The following is a 22,033-nucleotide window of genomic DNA, read 5'->3' on the forward strand; positions in this document are numbered from 1 at the left end:
ATATATATATATATATATATATATATATATATACATAGTCAGGTCATAAATTCTGTCACATGTTTAATGTAAAATAATTGAAACAAGTTTATTCATTATGTAACCATTCATATACCAAAATGAACTTAACAAAACATAGATTCTTAAGACACTAAAGTTTATTCAAAATGACCTCCGTGATTTTGAATACAGGCCTTCAATCTGCGCGGCCAGTCGTCTATCGCAGCACGAACGAGGTCCATATCAATATCGGCGGCTGCCTTAATCAAGGATGTCTTGAGTGACTCCAAATTGGGATGAGGCTTTGAGCACGCCTTTTCCTCCAAGTGTTGCCATAACTTGTAATCTAACGGATTCAAATCTGGACTGGAGAAGGGCCAGTCTTCGTGCCGGATGAAGTCGATTTCACGCGCCGCCAGCCAGTCTTGTGTGCTCTTCGCTCTATGAGCTGGCGCCGAATCTTGTTGGAATACCCAGTGCCTGTTATTGAACATGGTATGAGAAACAGGTACCACAAGGTTCATCAGGACTGTATTTTGATACACAACTGCATTCGTTTTTACACCTTTCTCACAAAAATGTACCTCAGTTAAGCCCCAAGAAGAAACTCCCAACCATACCATGAGCGAGGATGGAAAATGACCTCGTTGGACACGCGGAATATGGTTGCTCGCTTCTTCACTACTGTGTGCGTACACCTTATCATTTTGTTGGTTGTAGCTCTCTTCTACGGTAAAAATTTTTTCATCCGAAAAAAGAATTTCCCGATATTTTTTTCCGCGTACCGCTTCAACAAAGCGCGGCATCTCTACAGTCTCAGGTCCATTAGACGAGCATTCAAACGATGTCCTGTTTTTCTTCGATATGCCCGAAGCCCTAAGTCTTCATTTAACACCCTTTTCACCGTGGTTCTGCTTAACCCCATCTGAAGGGCCAACAGTTTCTGCTTACGTTTGGGATTTCTTTGAATTCGCGCCTTCACAGCTTTTATCACTGCTGGAGTCCTAACAGACCGAGGGCGACCACTTCTTGACCTGTCATCTACACTAGAGTCTTCATTGTATCGTTTGATGGTACGATAAACGAATCTTTTGGTTATATTCAAATTTTTCAGTATGTTAAAAATTTGAATTGGCGCGTAACCGCAACGATGCAACGCAATAACTGCAATACGGTCTGCTTTAAGCGTTCACTCCATATTTAAAAATGAGTAAAATTCTAAATGTATACTATATTTATTTTCATGAACAATTCGAAATTCGAATTTAATAAACTTTTTTGTGGCCAGCATTCTAAAAGAAAAGTTTTTACTGTGTGACAATACTTATGACCTGACTAGGTATATATATATATATATATATATATATATATATATATATATATATATATACAAGAATTGCTCTTTTAAAGGTATAAGATTACATGAAGCAAAAACTTTATACCCCTTTTGATGAAAATTGCGCGGACGGTGGAGTACGAAATTTTCCACACTTCTAGAGAATATTTCTATAAGCAGCTTAAAAAAATATTTCAATAAATAAATAAAAAAACATTACACACACTACCATGTATTTGACATACACACGCATGCATACTATTTGTTTATTATTAAGCTTTTCTTATTGCCTACATAGTCTGTGGTCAAATTGAGAATAGATTAAATATTGTTTGTCTTTATTAATATTTGTCTAAAGTGCAGTCTTGGCGAAATCTTTGATTATAGAACTATAATAGTCTTTGACAGTAAAATCATAATAGTGTGCAAACCTGTAATTTCAACAAATTATAGTCGAATTTCGACTACCAGGGGACCACTAGTAATTCTGTTAATTGCACAAAAAATAATTAGTCTAAGATAACATATGTGTATCAGTTCAGCTGTATATTATAGTCTTTGAAGTGTCCTTAAGAATAAGTTAATTTTTAATAAACTTTATGTTGGCAATTAAAGACTCGAGCACATGTCTTTGCGGATGTGTGTGTAGTAAACGTTGAGCTATGTACCGAACAATGTTTTTTTGCTTAATTGTATTATTCCATTCGACTTGTCGACTAGTCGTATCACTTGTTTAGAATATATTTATGTTAGACGTAAGTTTATTATATTAATTTAATTTATTAATATCGTGCTTTATATAAATAAATTGTAGATTTTATCACTGAATTTCAGGAACAATAGACCTCGTGGCTAATCGAGGTTAAGTTTTTTTAAATTTGTTAGCTAATCTCTTCGTAGTCGCACGTTCTTGTCAGAGTGGTCGTGGTTGCGCTAACGATATATATGCAGAAGCACCCGTTAGGTCGCCCATGCTCCCGAGGATCGCCCTCCAGGCAATGCGCTTCTAGGTCTGGCGGTTCGAAGCGTTTCGAGTATATTCGGCCATAGTGGACTCAGTTGCTTTCTTTATTAGTTCAGTCCAGCGGGTTGGAGATCGGCCGCGTGATCTCCTGCCTTCGACCCGGCCTTGGAAATAATAAATTATATTTTTTTCTGTACGATTTTAATGAATCTATTTTCAGGTTGAAGTTTTTTTTGTTAAAAATTCGTATTATTTCCCAACATATTTCTTGTGAAAAAAATTTTTAATTGCAAATTACCAAAGTCATTATTTTATCAATACTTTTTGTCTCTATATATATAGAAGCGTAACAAACCAGTGTACGTACACATAGACTCGTGTGATTTAACAATAAATATTGTTACTAAAAAGTTTTCTGAACTCAAAAAAAGAAATGGTCCAGCTGCATTCTTATTACATAATCAATCAACGCACGTACCTACTTCCGATGTGTTTTACCAACGATTTCGCTTCCAGCTACAGACAGACAGTTGCGCAGTTGTACGTAACTACCAGTTAATCTGGTTTGGTTTAATGCATTTAGAAAATGCATTGAGCCTGTACGCAATCATTAGGGACATAGATGGCTAATTGGCAAGATGCCAAGTAGTCGCTACTGTAGAAATAATATATTGTTCTTAATTTAAAATTAGAAATGGAAAAGATTATTACGTTACAAATATGATATTACAAAATGAATTAGAACTTCTATTTTTTATACGATCGCCCAAAAAATGAATGTAATACATATTTCCAGGATAGCCTCTTTACATAATCCTCAGTAGCTCTGTTGTTTTTTTTCGTACAGTGGTGTTGTATAATTTAAAATACAAATGGTTTTTATTTTTTAAAACAAAATAAATTGAAATGATTATAAAGATTGGGTTTTGTGGTTTTGATTTGATTACAGTAAGTTTTACAGTTGCGACGGTTGTTGTTTATTGAAATACTTCGCTATCCACACTAGCTACTTCCACTACTGTCTCTAATAATCTGGATAATGCTTTTCATAAATAAAGTTAAGTAAGTTTATATAGGTTTCTAAAACCGTCTTGTGATCATAAATTAAAACATATAGATAATCTGAAAAACGTTCCTGTCCATGCCAGTCTAACCTTTGTATAATTGTAGACAAGTAATAGTCATTTTTGGATTATATTATTGTGTTATATACGTTTATCATTCTCGCACGTTTTTGCAGCAGATATATGTGCGTCTTGTACCTGCAAAACTTGAATCACACTAAAATGAATCACATCCGTTTTATTAAAGTTAAAGTAATATAGCCTTTCGATGTGAGTGATTAAAATTTATATTTGTTTACATAACCAATTCGATATGCCATTTTGAATTGATTTGATTTGTACTTTTTTGATAGAATTATTAAGTCACGTTTATAAGTCAAAATTCTCACATCATTAGGTTTATTAGCATGCTCTCTCGCTAAAAGGTGCTAAAAAACGGAAAATTTACTACAAATACTTTAGCAGCCATTAGAAGATATTTTTAGAAATTCTCTATGTAGGGACCTCTCGGAAATTTCCATTAAAGTTCATACATAAATTTTAGGCTGGAAAACATGGCTGGAAATGTGAGAATATTTAGCTGAGTACTTTAACGTAGATTAGTTTGCGTATTAAATAGTTTTGGTTTACAATTTAAATGAGGATATTCTGGAATTACTATTAACTATGTATTTTGACTGAAACATAGAATAGAGCGTCTACATCCTAATTAAGAACACTAGTCAGACTGTTTTTTTTATTTTTTTTATTGCTTCGTTGGGTGGACGAGCTCACAGCCCACCTGGTGTTAAGTGGTTACTGGAGCCCATAGACATCTACAAAGTAAATGCGCCACCCACCTTGAGATATAAGTTCGAAGGTCTCAAGTATAGTTAACTCTCCTGCAATTTTTATTGAATATCAGTCACCTAATTTATCTCAAAACTAAAATGCTATAAGATTACTCGTAGTATATGATCCCCCGAAGGAAAATAAGTTTTAATATTATCAGTAAGTAACTCATTTTCATTAAATCATTTTTGGGTTCTTATGTATTTATCATAAATTGATAAGTCCGGTGTGTTATTAATAAGCTGCTTTACTCCAAATCGTATAATGAGAATTCAATATGGGTTAAATAAAGATCACGATAAAACCTAATATCAGAGTTCATTAAATGTTTCATTGGTTAGGATCCATGCAGTGGTGTTACGATGGAGACAACCACGGGTCATTGGATTACTTAATTTAAAGATACCTTGTTTTACCTTGTTTTACAAATAATTCTTTGTGGATTTCTAAAGCAGATTGTGTTTCGCAGATGGTTCCACGGTGTTATGTCAGCCAAAGAAGCCGAGAGCCTCATCATGGAGAAAGGGAAGAACGGTTCGTTCTTGGTCCGAGAATCTCAGGCGCATCCCGGTGAATACGTGCTGTCTGTCAGAGTCAGAGGTCGAGTTAGCCACGTCCTTATCAGACGACAGGTTAGTTTATTTTTTCTTACCCACTAAAAATTGACACCTAATAGAATGATGTAAGGTTTATATTTATTGGACAGATGTTGCCATTTCACTTAGGAGTCAGTCGTCTCGAGCTAAGGCAGGTCGTGGTGTGCTGCTTTAAAGTGCCGATTATATGGATGCTTCTCAAACTTAAAGGAGTAGGGCCTACCTTGTATCTCAAATGTAATAAAAAATTTCACTTAAACGTTTAAGATACAAGCTAATAAAAAGAATACATTATTTGTATAAATAATAATACATAATACATATATATTTGAATAATTAAATATACAATATATATATTTAAATGTTACGTCATTGTATTATTACAAAATTTTTGATTTCGGTACGAGTAATAAATTGCTACAGATAAACAGTATATTGGTTTTATAATTTATTAATAGTTTTTAGCGATAATTTGTTAAAAAAATGATATAATTAATTATTATTAAGCAAACAACATAATGACGTTAAGATTCAGAAATAATCACTTCAAAGATTCCTTTAAAATTTTGGAAAAAAACATTAACATCGCGTTTATGTATGAAAAACACACTTTTCAGTTATTATTGTCGTTTATGACGTGTGGGTGAAGGCTAAATGAAATTACAGAAAAAATAGCTTAGCGTCAGAGTCACTCAGAGTCCACACATAATGCATAACAATTATTATGATGTAACAAACAGAACGATTGCTTTTACATTGACATAAAATCCATTTACAGACTTTGTATTTCAAGAGCGTTACAGTTTATTTCCATGATTTTATTAATTATATCATATTTTTTGTTATTTGTATACTATTTTTAGCAAATTATAATGTACAAGCGGCCCGCTCCGGCTCCGCTCGGTCTTTAACAAAAATTTCAACGATATTTGACGTTGTTTTATTTTTTTAAATAAAAGAACACTTATTGCGGCATAGCTATAATAGTTAGACATATGCTGTCGCGACACTTTTTGTAAATAATAATGTGTTCTACAAAGTCTTGGTACATTATTGTATTCTATCATCAATAGTTTTCGCAGGGCACGCGATGTAAAGAATATTTTAGGTAATTTTGTTACACCTTGGGTTACATTACTGAAGTTTTAGTAAGGACCCCTAATTTTTTTCAGAAAAGATTATAGCCTATCTCCTTCATTTATGAAAGATAGCAACAATTGATACTATGATTATTTTCGACTTCCATAAAAAATCGATATGAATAAATGTTAATTGCCACATGTATTTCTGACTAAATTGCGGTCATTTTAGTTGTATTCGTAATTACATACAATAGAGTGCGGGGTTCGAAAGAATATTGGCATGACAGAGTTTTGGAAATTCCACGGGAAAAAGTTCATAACATAAGTGAATCATATCGGAGCGTAAAAGGGTATTTACTATATAATAGCCATCTTTTTTAATTGCGCGACCGGCATGAGTGGTAGCATTGCTTATCTTCTCTAATGATGACGAACAAAAGGAAATATTATATATCTACCTGCACACGTCAAATAAACGGTCAAACTATCTTTAAGAAAACAGTTTTTTATTTGTACTATCGTGTTTATTACTAGAATCTATTTTACGTCATAATAGACCGTCAAGTACTATTATTGTGATGAATTATAGGAAAGTATGTCGATGTGTTTTCCATTGTACTGTCAACCGCATTTACTGGCCAAACGTAAGCTTAAACAAATAAACATTGATAATAATTGTTTGTGGATTATACTCGTACAAATATTGTTTTGTTAAATGGAAGGCTGCAACTACTATTAATTGTTTAAAAGTATGTAGGTAATTCATTCTTAGGATTCATTTTGATTATTATTCTGATATGATGTTCTTATTAATTGGAAGTGTTGATTATGTTATGAAAGATTTAATAAGAACTAGATGATGACCGAGCTTAGCTCGGTTTTTTTTTTGATAACGCCATCTTGTTGTTTCTTTAAAGCGGTTAGTTAGATATAGATGTCGGGAAGAGTTGATTATTGAAAACACGAATAAAACAAAATTTTCTGAAAATAAATTGTAGCTAGATCGATTTATCGCCCCCGAAATCCCCTGTATACTAAATTTTATAAAAATCGTTGGAACCGTTTCCGAGATTCAGATTATATATATATAGCAATTCTTGTAATTCAGAATTCGGAATGATCCCGTAATATTAGCTAACAGATAAAATATTCAACTTAAGAACAGGCAAATAGTATGCTTGTATTATACCACAGAAATTAAATTTAACTATTAAAAGTAATATAAAAAAAGTAAAATAGTTGAACATTTTGACAATCTTGGATATCACCGTGTCTTATTAATCTTGAATAAATAATTTTTGTGAAAATTTTCCACGTTATTTTTAATTTAATGTACGTAATGTAGGGGTTATGTCATTTAAGAAAAAAAAAAACTCAATTTACATGTTATTATAATATTATACACGCATATACATATATTTGCATAACATTACATTACAATGAAAAACAATTTATTCCGAAAAAAATTAAATTATTGGAGAAATACATACATACGTTTAAGAGACTTTTTTACACAATTATGTGATATTGATCATTTAATTAAAAAAAAACTATTCTAAAAGAACATGTGAAATGATAATAACAGTAACCTAAAATTGGCTTGACCGCGTTTTGCCACAGATTTTGTAAATTGTTTTAAAATGTCTCAATTAGGAGTTGTCTATGGAGCAGTGGGCTTTTGGAGATTATGACCCCTCGAATTATCGACACGTATTTTACTCTTAAGCCTTGAAATATCGGTAACTTCTCTTCGAATGTTTTTTTTTTTTTTGTGTGCCAATGATGATAGCGGCATCGATACTGTATATAAGCATTTGGTATTACCGCTATCATAAATATCCAACTGTAACGTTGTTTATATTATGAACGAGAGCATTTCAATAATTAGTCTCCTGTAGATCGTGACTTCAGTACACACGAAACAATGATTTCAAAAAACTCCTACGACATTTCGACGCGAGATTCTCATGTATAAAACGGGTTTTCGGCAAAAAACGTTGACATCCGGTGACATCCATCTTCATGAACAACTTTTCTTTCTACCATCAGAAGTATCACTAATTTGTTGCTCTTGGTTAGTCTTAATTAAACATCGTATATGAAGGTATACAGCCAAATTTGTAGCTTGTGAAATCTAAGTTAATATGCGGGATAAAAATCGATACTGAACATTAATGAAAAATCTCTTTTCTCGAATAGAAAAGAACGTTAGTTTCCATTCTGACGCCTGTTTTGCGTTTTGAACTATTATTATATATTTAATAAACTATTAATAATTAGAATCGTGTTTGTCATTGAAAAAAAAGCGTATTCACGAGTGCGCACTATCGGCAAATGATTAATTACATTGTTTAAAAAAAAAACAGGGTCGATGCAAATGTTTTGTCCTGCTCCTAGTGTGATGAATCAGTTTTTTATTTATTTTAAATCGATTTTACATAATCGTAACACTTTTCAATCCGCTCGAATTTATTTTGTAAAGAACTGCTCTACAACGGTTTAAAGTGATATTTGATTTACATAACATTTGTAGTTGATTAAGACGCGATACGAGATACTTCTACGTGTGTACGTAAAAAAATTAAGATGATACGTTAATATTTTTTTATTATCTTCACTCTTCGCTACCAACAGCATGGTAGGCAATTTCCTTCGACGTATGAGTGTATTTTTCAGAAACTTAGCGAAATATAAGTCTCATTTTGATTATGATGTGTCCGGCTCCCATTGTATTAGTAGATATTTAAATTTAATATAGTAATATATAGTGCAAATTAACATCATTCACCTAGTAGTATTTACCAATTTAAACCAATCGGAATTTTTTAAACATGTAAATAAGTATTTGCGTGATGCTCAAACGACAACAATAAAAAAAAATAGTAGAAAATATGTAATTACGGACAAATTACACAATCTTCTTTGATTAAACATAAACTAATGCATTTTTCATACTTTCTTGTACTAAAATACAACATCATTAGCACTAGGTATATACTTAAAAAAGCCTTTACATACACAGTAATTAGTGTCACCGCACTCATTACGATGACCAATTAACATAATCATATGTTTTGAAATGTCGGACAGTGAAAAATAAATGACTGCGAACGATGTTTTGTCCTTTGAAAATTAGTTATTATTTATTAATTTTCAAGTGTTCGTACAATGGTGCATGATTCAGAGTCTGCTCCTGGTACCGTATAAGGCAGGAGGAGTATTGTCATTAAATCGTCACTTATCGTCGAGACGAAACTGTGTTCGGTTACAAAAAAACATACGCGGTTCTGAGATGTGGATGGTATGGGGTTCCGTCTTATTACCGGCCGCTGTGTATTAATGATATATTAGTTTGTTTAATATATTTACTATCTTACGCTTTTCTGTGTGGAATTCGGAGATGTTGTGTTAATGGTATTCGTGGTCTTCAAAAGGTAATATGCATGGATGCTTTGCGTCACGAAATAGACAGTTCTGACAGACGTTCTGGTACAGGCTTACGATACGCTCTGCTTTAAATGGTTTTTACTACATGTTACTAAATAATAATGTAATACAATAATGTAAATTTTGTGTAAAAAAAGTTTTACTACATGTTATTAAATAATAATAACATGTAGTAAAACTTTTTTTATAGTAATAGAAATGTAGGGAAGATAAGGCATTATTGAGGTTTCAAGAATGACAGCCTTAGTGTACGCACATCACATTGAGAAATGGTTTAAATTTTGTAGTCTCTAAGCACTTTTTTCAAAGTTCTTACAAGTACGGCATTTTTTTTTTCTACCTATGCTTATAGCCTTGAGCGGCTACTTCAGCTTCTCCTTGAAGTGTAGGTGAGCTCACGGGGCTCAAACCGGGAGTATTGCTAGCACTGGCTCTAGCAAGAGCAGTGCTTCACAGAATCTATCACCGGATCGGAAACGCGACCTACTGAGAAGATCCGGCGAGAGACTCGGTGGGTTGTGTTTATAGGTTAATTCACTCGTCAAGCCCTTTGACGAGGATGGTGACGGTGACCGATGCTTGTGGTACCTAAAAGCACCGTTAATGGATCGGGCGGATCCGTAATGACGTGTTTATGGCGACGTCGACTGTTTAGCATTCAGTCCACAGGATCGGGTATGTAATATGGCAGTCGATGACTATACCTTATATTAATTAGTATTACTTCAGTCAACTCTTGCTCCAGGAGTTCTTTTGATCCCGATGGATTGATATGAAGCAATCGGATGATTTTCTGTTTCAGAAGTCTAGCTTTGAAATGGATACGTACTATGAATTTTGAATATTTCGTACCGCTTAATGAATTAAATTTAATAGTTTAATATTAAACATACAGAACCATTGTAGACTTTTCGAAGCGGAGAACGAATACAATTATTTTTTCTCCGATCGTTTCTGACATGCGATCGTTAATATTAAACCAGGGGAGCATCCCACACGTGGGCCAAAAAAATAATGACATGTTGTTATATAACGTTTTTGTTGTTCTAAATTGGCATGTTTTATTACATTATATACGTATTTCTAAAGTTTCAAACAATGACTTTCGAAATACGATTCACGTAACATAGGTAATAAATATATTTTGTTTATGGACCTAAGATGTCCGTTTCGAAATTGACTTTAAATATCCAGATTATTACTAACATTCCTAATATTTAGAACTCACTAAGTACATCGGCCAAACTGATTTAATTATTGAGCATTAAATACCATATAGAAATTGATACACAAAAACGATAGTATGTGATTTTATTAAAAAGTCTCTTTTGTAAATATTGTAAAATTACACACATTTTTCTTTTTTTCATTGCTTAGATGGGTGGACGAGCTCACAGCCCACCTTATGTTAAGTAGTTACTGGAGCCCATGGACATCTACAACGTAAATGCGCCACCCACCTTGAGATATAAGTTCTGAGATCTCAGTATAGTTACAACGGCTGCCCTACCCTTCAAACCGAAACGCATTACTGCTTCACGGCAGAAATAGGCTAGACGGTGGTACCTACCCGTGCGGACTAACAAGAGGTGCTACCACCAGTAAACACATTTTTTGAAATTACTCGCGCGTCATCTGTTGGTGGTACAATTACAAAAGTCTTTCCAAAGTTTCTAACAACAACAGTACACAGTTGAAACTTAGTCGAATAAACGATGCCAGACCACGTGTTCAACCCACAAACATACACAGATAACAGAAATATTCATTTTGACTAATTAACCGATGTAAATATTTAAAGCAGTCAATCACTAAATGTGTTTATATGGCATTGCTTAAACAAGGCGTAGCTATTAAAAGTGGGCCTAAATTCAGAAGTTTAACGAGTTCATTAAATGTATTTAATTATAGTGAAAAGATTTGAATATATAACTTGTGTTATTGGCAAGAATGACATCGAGGAGAAATTGTGTGTACTTACCGATACGTCTATAGCCTTCATTTCAATTATGTAATATGACATTTTGTTAAACTATGTGGCACATAGTATGGCGTGGATTTTTTTAATAATCACAGTATTAAAGTTCCGAATGCTATTTTAATGTTTTTATGTGTTAAAATATCATGTGGTTACCTATGCTATTTGATAGGTTTCCCACCCGTCTTATCACTATTAAAATCAATATATTTGTTAAATTTGCGTCTAAGTTCTTAATTGAATGTCTTCATCTCCAATATTTTTTTCCAGTTTTTCGAAACATTCAAAGATATTTTATGTAATTGACTAATATAGTCAATACATCTGTTAGATTTGTTTCCAAGTTCTTAATCGAATATCTTCATCTCCATTTGTTCTTGTCCACTATTTCTAAACGTCTAAAGATATTCTATGTAATTGCCAAAATGATACCTAAAGTAATAGTTTGGAATTCTTCGAAATGAATAATATTCTTTGCGTGACTTTGTGTAATTTTGGAAATTTACGGGTAAAAATACTTAACAACTTAATTATCGTTGTGAATAATTATAATTGTAGCTTAGAATTGTTGAAACAATTTTAAATATATGATATTTTAGTTGGACATATTAAAAAAGGTGTTTGTTTATGGTAGCAGAAATAATAGGTTACAATTTATTATTATTCTTCAATACCTACTTGATTGTGTGAAATGATTTTTAATATAAATTGAAATTAAACAAAACAATTTATAAATTTTAACAAATGTATTGCTTTGGTCGGTACTACCTCTACTTATGTATATCACGAAGCTATTAGATATTCCAATCCACGGCTACTGATAAAGATCCAAACAAAGCAACAATAAAGCAAACTAAAATGTATAGTAATAAAATTCCGCATAAAAATGCACACTTTACGCCCTACAATTTTTCTTGTCTCTGCCCTTTTTATTTACGAGAAAAATACCTGTACGATCTTCGATTTATCTCCACAACAATTGATTGTCGACGACTCTGTTTGGATACAGCTCGTAGGCGGCAAGGTCACCGAACCTAATGTAATGATTGATATGTCAGGAAATATGAATGCAAATATTGCGCTTTGGTCGTAAGCTTTGAGTAAACATTGAGAGTGTTAGCAATGCATTTTAGCATTTTTAGCAAGACGAATATGAAGGATTTTTCACAAATATGAATTCGAATACAAAAAGCAGCTGTGCAGATATGTTTTATAAGAATGCATAAGGTCTATAGATAAATAATACTCTTTGGAAAATCAAATTAGACATCGTTGATAGCTTAAGAACTAATTTCAAAAATATTTAAATTAATAAACTTGAGCCAAGCTATCACAAAAACAAGTTGTTTGGAAATACAAATGTCCATTGCTTCCCAAAAGTCTTAACGTTTTGGGTATATAACTATTAGCTATGTATATAAATTGGTCGGACTATTTGATACCGCTTTATTTAAAAAGTCTCAACGAGGAATCTACGTTCAAGCATTTCTTAACTTAAATACCTACACACACCTAGTTAATTGTTTAAAAAAAAAAATTAATTCGCATCGAGACGTGTGCTCGCATCTTGCAGTGTACTACAGTCCAAGAAAGAATTGATTTATTATTGTGTTACATAATCATTAGTAATATCTAAACTTTTTATTTATTTTTGAGATCTAGTAGTGATCGATACTGGCCTGCCTTCATTTTGGTTCTAATATATTCCTATATAATCACTTCTAGAATTTGAGTTTTTCGTATGCGGTTATCGGCTTAAACTGCTTACACACTGAGTCTCTCGAATTGAACGGGTGATTTCAGAGAAAACATTACTAAGCGACACACACTTCTGGTGATATTCTTGCGAAGTTTTAAAATAAAAGCCTTCTTTGTATTAAACGATGTCATTAGGCTGGTATTCTTATCTCGTAGTCTGGTACTATTTTCTTAAGAGAATAATTATAATAAACTTAACATGCGTTCCCGAACGATTGCAACGTTGAAGGAAGACTTAGGCTGGTACTATTTTCATAAGAGAATAATTATAATAAACTTAACATGCGTTCCCGAACGATTGCAACGTTGAAGGAAGACGTAGGCTGGTACTATTTTCATAAGAGAATAATTATAATAAACTTAACATGCGTTCCCGAACGATAGCAACGTTGAAGGAAGACGTAGGCTGGTACTATTTTCATAAGAGAATAATTATAATAAACTTAACATGCGTTCCCGAACGATTGCAACGTTGAAGGAAGACGTAGTCTGGTACTATTTTCATAAGAGAATAATTATAATAAACTTAACATGCGTTCCCGAACGATTGCAACGTTGAAGGAAGACGTAGGCTGGTACTATTTTCATAAGAGAATAATTATAATAAACTTAACATGCGTTCCCGAACGATTGCAACGTTGAAGGAAGACGTAGTCTGGTACTATTTTCATAAGAGAATAATTATAATAAACTTAACATGCGTTCCCGAACGATTGCAACGTTGAAGGAAGACGTAGGCTGGTACTATTTTCATAAGAGAATAATTATAATAAACTTAACATGCGTTCCCGAACGATTGCAACGTTGAAGGAAGACGTAGTCTGGTACTATTTTCATAAGAGAATAATTATAATAAACTTAACATGCGTTCCCGAACGATTGCAACGTTGAAGGAAGACGTAGGCTGGTACTATTTTCATAAGAGAATAATTATAATAAACTTAACATGCGTTCCCGAACGATTGCAACGTTGAAGGAAGACGTAGTCTGGTACTATTTTCATAAGAGAATAATTATAATAAACTTAACATGCGTTCCCGAACGATTGCAACGTTGAAGGAAGACGTAGTCTGGTACTATTTTCATAAGAGAATAATTATAATAAACTTAACATGCGTTCCCGAACGATTGCAACGTTGAAGGAAGACGTAGGCTGGTACTATTTTCATAAGAGAATAATTATAATAAACTTAACATGCGTTCCCGAACGATTGCAACGTTGAAGGAAGACGTAGTCTGGTACTATTTTCATAAGAGAATAATTATAATAAACTTAACATGCGTTCCCGAACGATTGCAACGTTGAAGGAAGACGTAGTCTGGTACTATTTTCATAAGAGAATAATTATAATAAACTTAACATGCGTTCCCGAACGATTGCAACGTTGAAGGAAGAAGTAGGCTGGTACTATTTTCATAAGAGAATAATTATAATAAACTTAACATGCGTTCCCGGACGATTGCAACGTTGAAGGAAGACGTAGGCTGGTACTATTTGCATAAGAGAATAATTATAATAAACTTAACATGCGTTCCCGAACGATTGCAACGTTGAAGGAAGAACATCGTTTAGTAAAATGAAAGCATTTGCATATGTAAGGATCATCCTGCCTATTTCTGCTACAAAGCAGTCATGAAAGAATTAGAACAACTGTTTCACAATACAACTGAGATTTCGCCCTCAAGGTCCAAAATTGGGTGGCAAGAGTCATGTTGTGGTGTCTGTTCCGGTCCCGGTATCCACTTAACAACAGACGACCAGTGAGCCAGTTCACCTAGCGATCCAATAAATAAAAAATGTTTATTTAAAAATAATATTTTAAGACACACCAGAAACTACACAATTCTTCCGATTTTATCAATCTTTAAAATCAATACAGTATGTATATGTACATTACGTGTTATTGAAATGTTATTTATACACGTACTATATAACGTAAGTATGTATGTACAATAGCTATTCGTTGTCAAGTCTGCGTGGATGACTCGCTTTAAAAAACGACATACAGATACTGCGTTCGTGCAAACATTTTATTAGTTTTTGGACCTACATACCTACCTTATTTTCTCACTTAGCGTTCACGTTAATACTGAGGACAGCGTGCTTAGTGCGAGTTTTTTATCATCCCTCTCTTTTTAACTCAAATTCCTATGGAGCTGGAACAGAAGTTGGAAGCTGCGGACACCGACGTCGTTGGTCGTCGACTATCGCCTCGACGACCCGTCGGTCGGGCGTCTTCGGGGTGGCGCCGCGTGTCTGGTTGTAGAGTTGACCGCGGGAACCCCCCTACTCTGACCGGGTTCTGACCCCGGACGGAGATCGGACGTCGGGTGTAAGAGTGCAGGGGAGTCGTTTAGTGGGTGGGCCCTAAAATCCTTGGGCCCGCGGTCTGCTCACAACACCATGCAGATCGTTGAGTCTCACATACCCCGCGCGCCCCTTTTGCGCGGGGACCTCGTAGAAAGTTCGGCACTCTAACCGAAAAAAAAAAGAAGAAGTTTGAAGCTGTTTCAACTTCATACAAATTTGAGTCAACTTTTACGCGATCGAGAAGTTAAAAAACGCAGGTCATGTTGTGTTCTCGAATAAACTTTCTGCCCATTTATGTCACGAAGCACGCCCAGTTCTGAGACAGTATTGATGATAAGAATGGAATTTATATTTCAACGTCATCAAAAAAAAATAGGTTATATCAAAGACAATACGTTGGGATAATCATTTTACAAACTTTTCATTCGTATGTCTCGCGATATGGTCAAGCAGAACGCAGCGTTTAACATGTTTGCATATGCTAATGCGATGCTAGAGTTGTTATACGCGAACTGCGCATTACTCAGCAAACAGCTACCTCTGGTAGTCTAACAGCGTGTAGTGTAGACCAAAATAAACTAGTCACGTAAGTTTTTTTTTGCTCTATTTAATGAATAACATATTTTAATGTTTTACTATAAATTCGTATGTTATTGATTTATTGAATCTGTTTGTTCTATTCGACATATTGTCGTAATGTTTATGATAATCTTGTAGGTACTGTTGCGTTTAAGTATAATTAATAATTTTTCGTTTTCTTAACATCAATCAATAAACAAGTATATAACATATATTACTATAAATTCGTATGTTGTTGATTTAGTGAATGTGTTTGTTTTATTCGATATATTGTTGTAATGTTTAAGATAATCTTGTATTGTTGCTTTTAAGTATAATTAATAATTTTTCGTTTTCTTAAGATCAATCAATACACAAGAATGTCGTTTGGAATTAGCATCTGTGAATGTATTGTTCTATACGCATAGAAACGTGAAATTGTAAATTCATTAATTTCTTTTTGTTTAATATACGCATAGAAACGTGAAATTGTAAATTCATTAATTTCTTTTTGTTTAACTGTAATATAATACGTAAGACGTACGCGTTGTATGCACATTGATTGAACGCACCAAGGAAAAATTCTTGTTTAACAATTGTTATATCTGTAAGTTAAAGTCTTAATAATTAACCAGTCCTAAGCATTCGTGAAAATACAATTTACAAACGAAGTTACCGAAAACGTAAACAAAACTTTACGTTCTAATTTGGCTCATGATTGGAAGACACGCATGATACGGACGTGTCAAAAGGGAAATATTAAGAATCGAGCTGATAAATGTATTTCAATTGCATTTAGGCATCAAAGTTTAGGCCGAGATTATTGGATTTAATTTTATTGCTTAGATGAGTGGACGAGCTCACTGCCCACCTGGTGTTAAGTGGTTACTGGAGCCCATAGACATTCACAACGTAAATGCCGTCACCCACCTTGAGATACAAGTTCTAAGGTCTCAAGTATAGTTACAACGGCTGCCCCACCCTTCAAACCGAAACGCATTACTGCTTCACGGCAGAAATAGGCAGGGTGGTGGTACCCACCCGTGCGGACTCACAAGAGGTCCTACCACCAGTAAAAATATAGCCACTCATGTTTCGATATCGGAAAAATAAGCTCTTTGAGAACAATGATTTTTAAATCACTTTTAAATGTTTTTCCGTGTCGATCGATTTACACGATTTTGACATATGTTTTGAGGTCTCTGTAGTGATCTGTTGATTCCAGCTTCCACGTAATTTAAGAAATCTTGTCCTAAAACTGGTTGTGTGATAATTACTATAATAAAACTTTAAAAACATATTACAATGTTAAATACATTTGACAATATAAGATTCTGGATATAAAATTAGAAGAACACTAAAAATTTCTCTATTAATTTCACATTAAGTTAAATTTTTATTATAGAAATTATTTTGTACATGACCGACCTGATACAAACAAACTACCAATGAAATGAAACTTGATTTTAAAAGGCTTCCAATAAATATTACAGTAACTTTTTAGTAAGGAACAATTTTTTTTATTATCGTAAATCGTGAATAAAACATTTAAAAAGTTTTAAGCAGTTCTGAATGTATAAAGCTATTTATGTGAATCATAAAATTAAGTCATCTACGGGGATGACTGGTTTTCTAAGAACACCTCTAAATAATGATTCAATCGGAAACGCAACCGTAATTGGTAGATCTTTAAGTTTATTGTGGGACGATGAAAATAGTGTTTGAGCAAAACTTCCTATTTTGAATTTATTTTCGTAAGTTTATGAATATGTATAACAAGAGTTTTAAAAATATTATTATATTTTATGTTAAATATCTGATTTAGGGAAAATAGCACATAAAAAAACATGGAAACGAAACTATAAAGAGAACTAGTTTTATATCTTGCCCACTACAGAAAATGCGAATGGAACAACTTATCGTCGTATGAGACGCGAAATCACATGCCCGCCAACTAAAACAAGTCATCTCGCTACCGAGGTTATCGCGCCAAGCTAAAGACATTTTACTAGTTTTGTTGATGTTTTTAATGTTCAAACATCACATAACACACATCCTCTTCGAAACATATCGTAATTACGGCCTATCATCAGTGACGTGCCATGGGAATTTTATTATATCAAAGCGTCCTATTGTTCGCGCGTCTATAGATATATTTACTTCTGTGAACTTTTGCATCTACACAGATACGTAGGCGGAATGTTATTTTTTATATTCGCCGATACAGATTGTTCTGCCATCGAAACGCTTAAGAGGACATCGCCGATCGATATTATCGAAAATATCACGAAATTAAACACGCAATGTGTGTTGTTGTTTATATAAGCACGTTGTGTCCTTTCTGGTAGCAAATTTGTGGTGAGACAACATTCTTACCTATAAGAGTACTTATAGGCAATATTTTAGAAAACGGATATCATTTTTATACGAGTTAATAATTCTAGTATAGAGTAACGTTGAGAGCTAATTATATTTTCTTGTTGCATAGGTTGCAGTTAGACCAGTTAATGACCTCATGACCGCACCGGATGTTTTTTTTTTCTAATTTTATTTTTTATTTTTATTACTTACATGGTTGGACGAGCTCACAGCTCACCTGGTGCTAAGTCGTTACTGGAGCCCATAGACATCTACGACGTAAATGCGCCACCCGGCTTGAGATATAAGTTCTAAGGTCTCAAGTATAGTTAAGTGCCTATCAGGGGCCAATAGACATTCAAATCAAAATCAAATCAAAAATTTTTATTCAACATAAATGAAAGTACATACTTGTTGAACGTCAAAAAAACTACCGCCAATTCACAAGAACTAGCCTCCGTCCTGAGAAGAATTGGCAAGAAACTCAGCGGGCATGTCTTTTTTTTTTTACATATGAAATTATTATTTATTTATTTTTTAATATTAGATTTTTTTTTAAATATGAATTTTTTACAATGAGTAATATAACGTAACAATTACTACAATATTGAAATGCCTGGAGCGAGCAACTCATTCCCACTTTGTGCAATCTTCTAGATAATCATTGACTTTATAATAAGCTTTATTGCACAGATGTTCATTAATAGTTTTCTTAAACCTATGTATATGTAGGTTCTGAACATCTTGTGGGATTTTGTTGTACAGGCGCACAGACAAACACTCGAATGAATTTCGTATCTTATGTAACCTACTCATCGGCACAACAAGCTTGTGTTTGTTCCTAGTATTTCTATTATGTATGTCCGACTGTTTAGGAAACTCCTCAATATGTTTACGAACATACATCAAATTTTCAAAAATGTACTGGGATGGCATAGTGAGAACTTTAATTTCTTTAAATTTCTCCCTCAGGTTCCCTTGAGTGCATGTTATAAATAGCACGTATAGCTCTTTTCTGCAGAATAAATATCATTTCTACATCGGCCGCATTGCCCCATAGCAAAATGCCATAGGACATGACACTGTGGAAGTAACTAAAGTAAACTAAACGAGCCGTGTCCGCGTTTGTTAACATTCTAATTTTTTTTACTGCGTATGCTGCAGAGCTGAGCTTACTCGCCAATTTATGAATATGAGGTCCCCATTGCAGTTTGGAGTCCACTGTTATACCAAGAAATACGGTTGACTCAACAAGCTCCAATGATTCCTCAGAAACAATTACATCACTATCCACTTGTCTCACGTTTAAAGATGGTTTAATACATTTTAAAGTAAATTTAATACATTTAGTTTTCTTACTATTCAATAATAGGTTATTGATACGGAACCAATGAACCACACACGAAATCGCATCATTCACTTCGTCATAGACTTGTAATTGTCGTTTAATTTTAAATAATAAAGATGTATCATCTGCGAATAATACGACCTCGTGTCGGGACTCAATAAAACTAGGTAAATCGTTTATGTATATTAGAAATAAAAAAGGACCCAAAATGGAACCCTGAGATACACCCATTTTCAACAAGGTGCCTGAAGATCTATTACCTTTCACATCTACTGTTTGTATCCTTCCTGATAAATAGGAAGTAATAAGTTCCAATGCACCATCCCTAATACCATAGTGATGTAGTTTCCTCACCAATGTTTCATGTTCAACACATTAGAACGTAAATACCGCCAGTCTCAACTGTATAGTACGTAATGGTGTTGCAAACCCTTTAAATAGGAACGCATTACTGCTGCGACAGAGACCTCACAAGCTCGCTAATAATTAATTACGCTATATTTTTTGTGGGTTAGATTTTTATTACACGATATTATTAAAACATCAAGGAAGTCGTTCGCGAACATGTGTTTAATACCTATTTCATTAACAAAATAGTATCCGGTACCTGCCTGAGGGATTTCAACACTATTTACATCGCTTCATGGGAGTACAGCGGCCGTCTTATATGTAGTTTAGCCTAGGACGAATTCAAAATTTTTGTCTTATTTAGGCTTGCTGCCTTTCACAAGGTGAGATTCTCCCTGGCCGGCCCTTCACACCAAGCTAGCCAAATAACGGTGTCCACTTTAAAACAATTCTTATCTAGCAATATGGAACAAAAAAAAAATGTGAGAAAAATAATGTGTCAATACGTCCCTGAGTTTCTGAAACTCATTTAAATGCTAAATGCAGAAAACTAGTTCGTTTCCTAAGTGACAGAGAACAATGACACAGGTAATCCTAGTGTTAATTATTATTGTGACGTTTTTTAGTATGGAAGCTATTTATAGACTAGGTTCGTGAAGTCGAAAAGTATCGAAAAGTATCGAAATCAACGTACATATTATGTATGTTGCCTTAACCTGATATTATAGACTTCGTAATTTGATACTTTGAGACTTGATAATTTTTACAAATAAATACATTCTGTGCAATTAAATACCTAGTCAGTTGGTACGAGGGCTGCACTAAAAGTATCGGGAATGGAATATTTCCACTGTTCCTGTCATATTAAAATCTTTTTAATTGAAAACTCCTTGGTTTTAAAAATCGAATACCATTTATTTATTTTAAAAAAGATTCTCGGTCTTGTCACGAGGTTTTGTCAAACTTGTTTAGTCGTTGAGAAAATGGAATTGACTCGAGAAAATTCAAGAGCGATGATTTATTATGAATTTCGAAGTGGTTTAACACAAAAACAGTGTGTTGACCGGATGATTTCTGCATTTGGTGATGAAGCCCCATCCAAAACCACAATTTATCGCTGGTTTGCTGAGTTTCAAAGTGGACGTGTCAAGCTCAGTGATGATCCCCGTCAAGGTCGTCCAAAAACTGCAGTCACCCACGAAAACGTTGATGCTGTGCGTAAGCTGATTGAGGAAGATCGACATGTGACATACCGCGAAATTCAGGCAACTTTAGACATTGGCATGAGTCAAATGCAAATAATCTTGCATGAACAATTAGGTGTAAAAAAGTTGTTTTCCCGATGGATACCGCATTCGCTCAGTGAAGAGCAAAAAGCGGCTCGCGTTACTTGGTGCGTCAGAACTCTCGAAAGATTCCACGCAGGATCCTCAAATGCTGTATACAACATTGTATCAGGTGACGAATCCTGGATATACGCGTACGAACCCGAAACAAAAAACCAGTCACGAGTTTGGGTGTTCGAAGATGAGTTAAAGCCAACAAAAATTGTTCGTTCACGGAGTGTTGCAAAAAAAATGGTGGCCACGTTTGTCTCCAAAATCGGCCATGTTACGACTATTCCTCTTGAGGGACAAAGAACGGTTAATGCAGAATGGTATGCTAGCATTTGTTTGCCACAGGTCGTTTCTGAACTCCGTAAAGAGAACTGGAACCGCCGCATCATCCTCCATCACGACAATGCGAGCTCTCACACCGCGCACAGAACAAAAGAGTTTTTAGAGCAAGAAAACATATAATTATTAGACCATCCGCCGTACAGCCCCGACCTAAGCTCTAATGATTTCTATACCTTCCCTAAAATAAAGAATAAATTGCGTGGACAGAGATTTTCATCACCTGAAGAAGCTGTGGTAGCCTACAAAACGGCCATTTTGGAGACCCCAACTTCCGAATGGAATGGTTGCTTCAATGATTGGTTCCATCGTATGGAAAAATGTGTCAAATTTCGCGGAGAATACTTCGAAAAGCAATAAATACATTTTTAAATAGTA

The 22,033-nt window shown here is 34.1% G+C and overlaps 1 protein-coding gene across 1 annotated transcript in view; it reads left to right on the forward strand.

Moving 5' to 3' along the window:
• Window positions 1-22,033, forward strand: part of LOC114252833 (tyrosine-protein phosphatase non-receptor type 11) — a 42,506-nt gene that overhangs the window by 8,705 nt on the left and 11,768 nt on the right. The window contains exon 2 of the mRNA XM_028187497.2: window positions 4,665-4,827. Coding sequence (XP_028043298.2) covers window positions 4,665-4,827 — 163 coding nt within the window. The remainder of the gene's footprint in view (window positions 1-4,664; window positions 4,828-22,033) is intronic.

This window comes from Bombyx mandarina, chromosome 01, assembly GCF_030267445.1.
Source record: "Bombyx mandarina strain Sakado chromosome 01, ASM3026744v2".
Classification (NCBI taxonomy): Eukaryota; Metazoa; Arthropoda; class Insecta; order Lepidoptera; family Bombycidae; genus Bombyx; species Bombyx mandarina.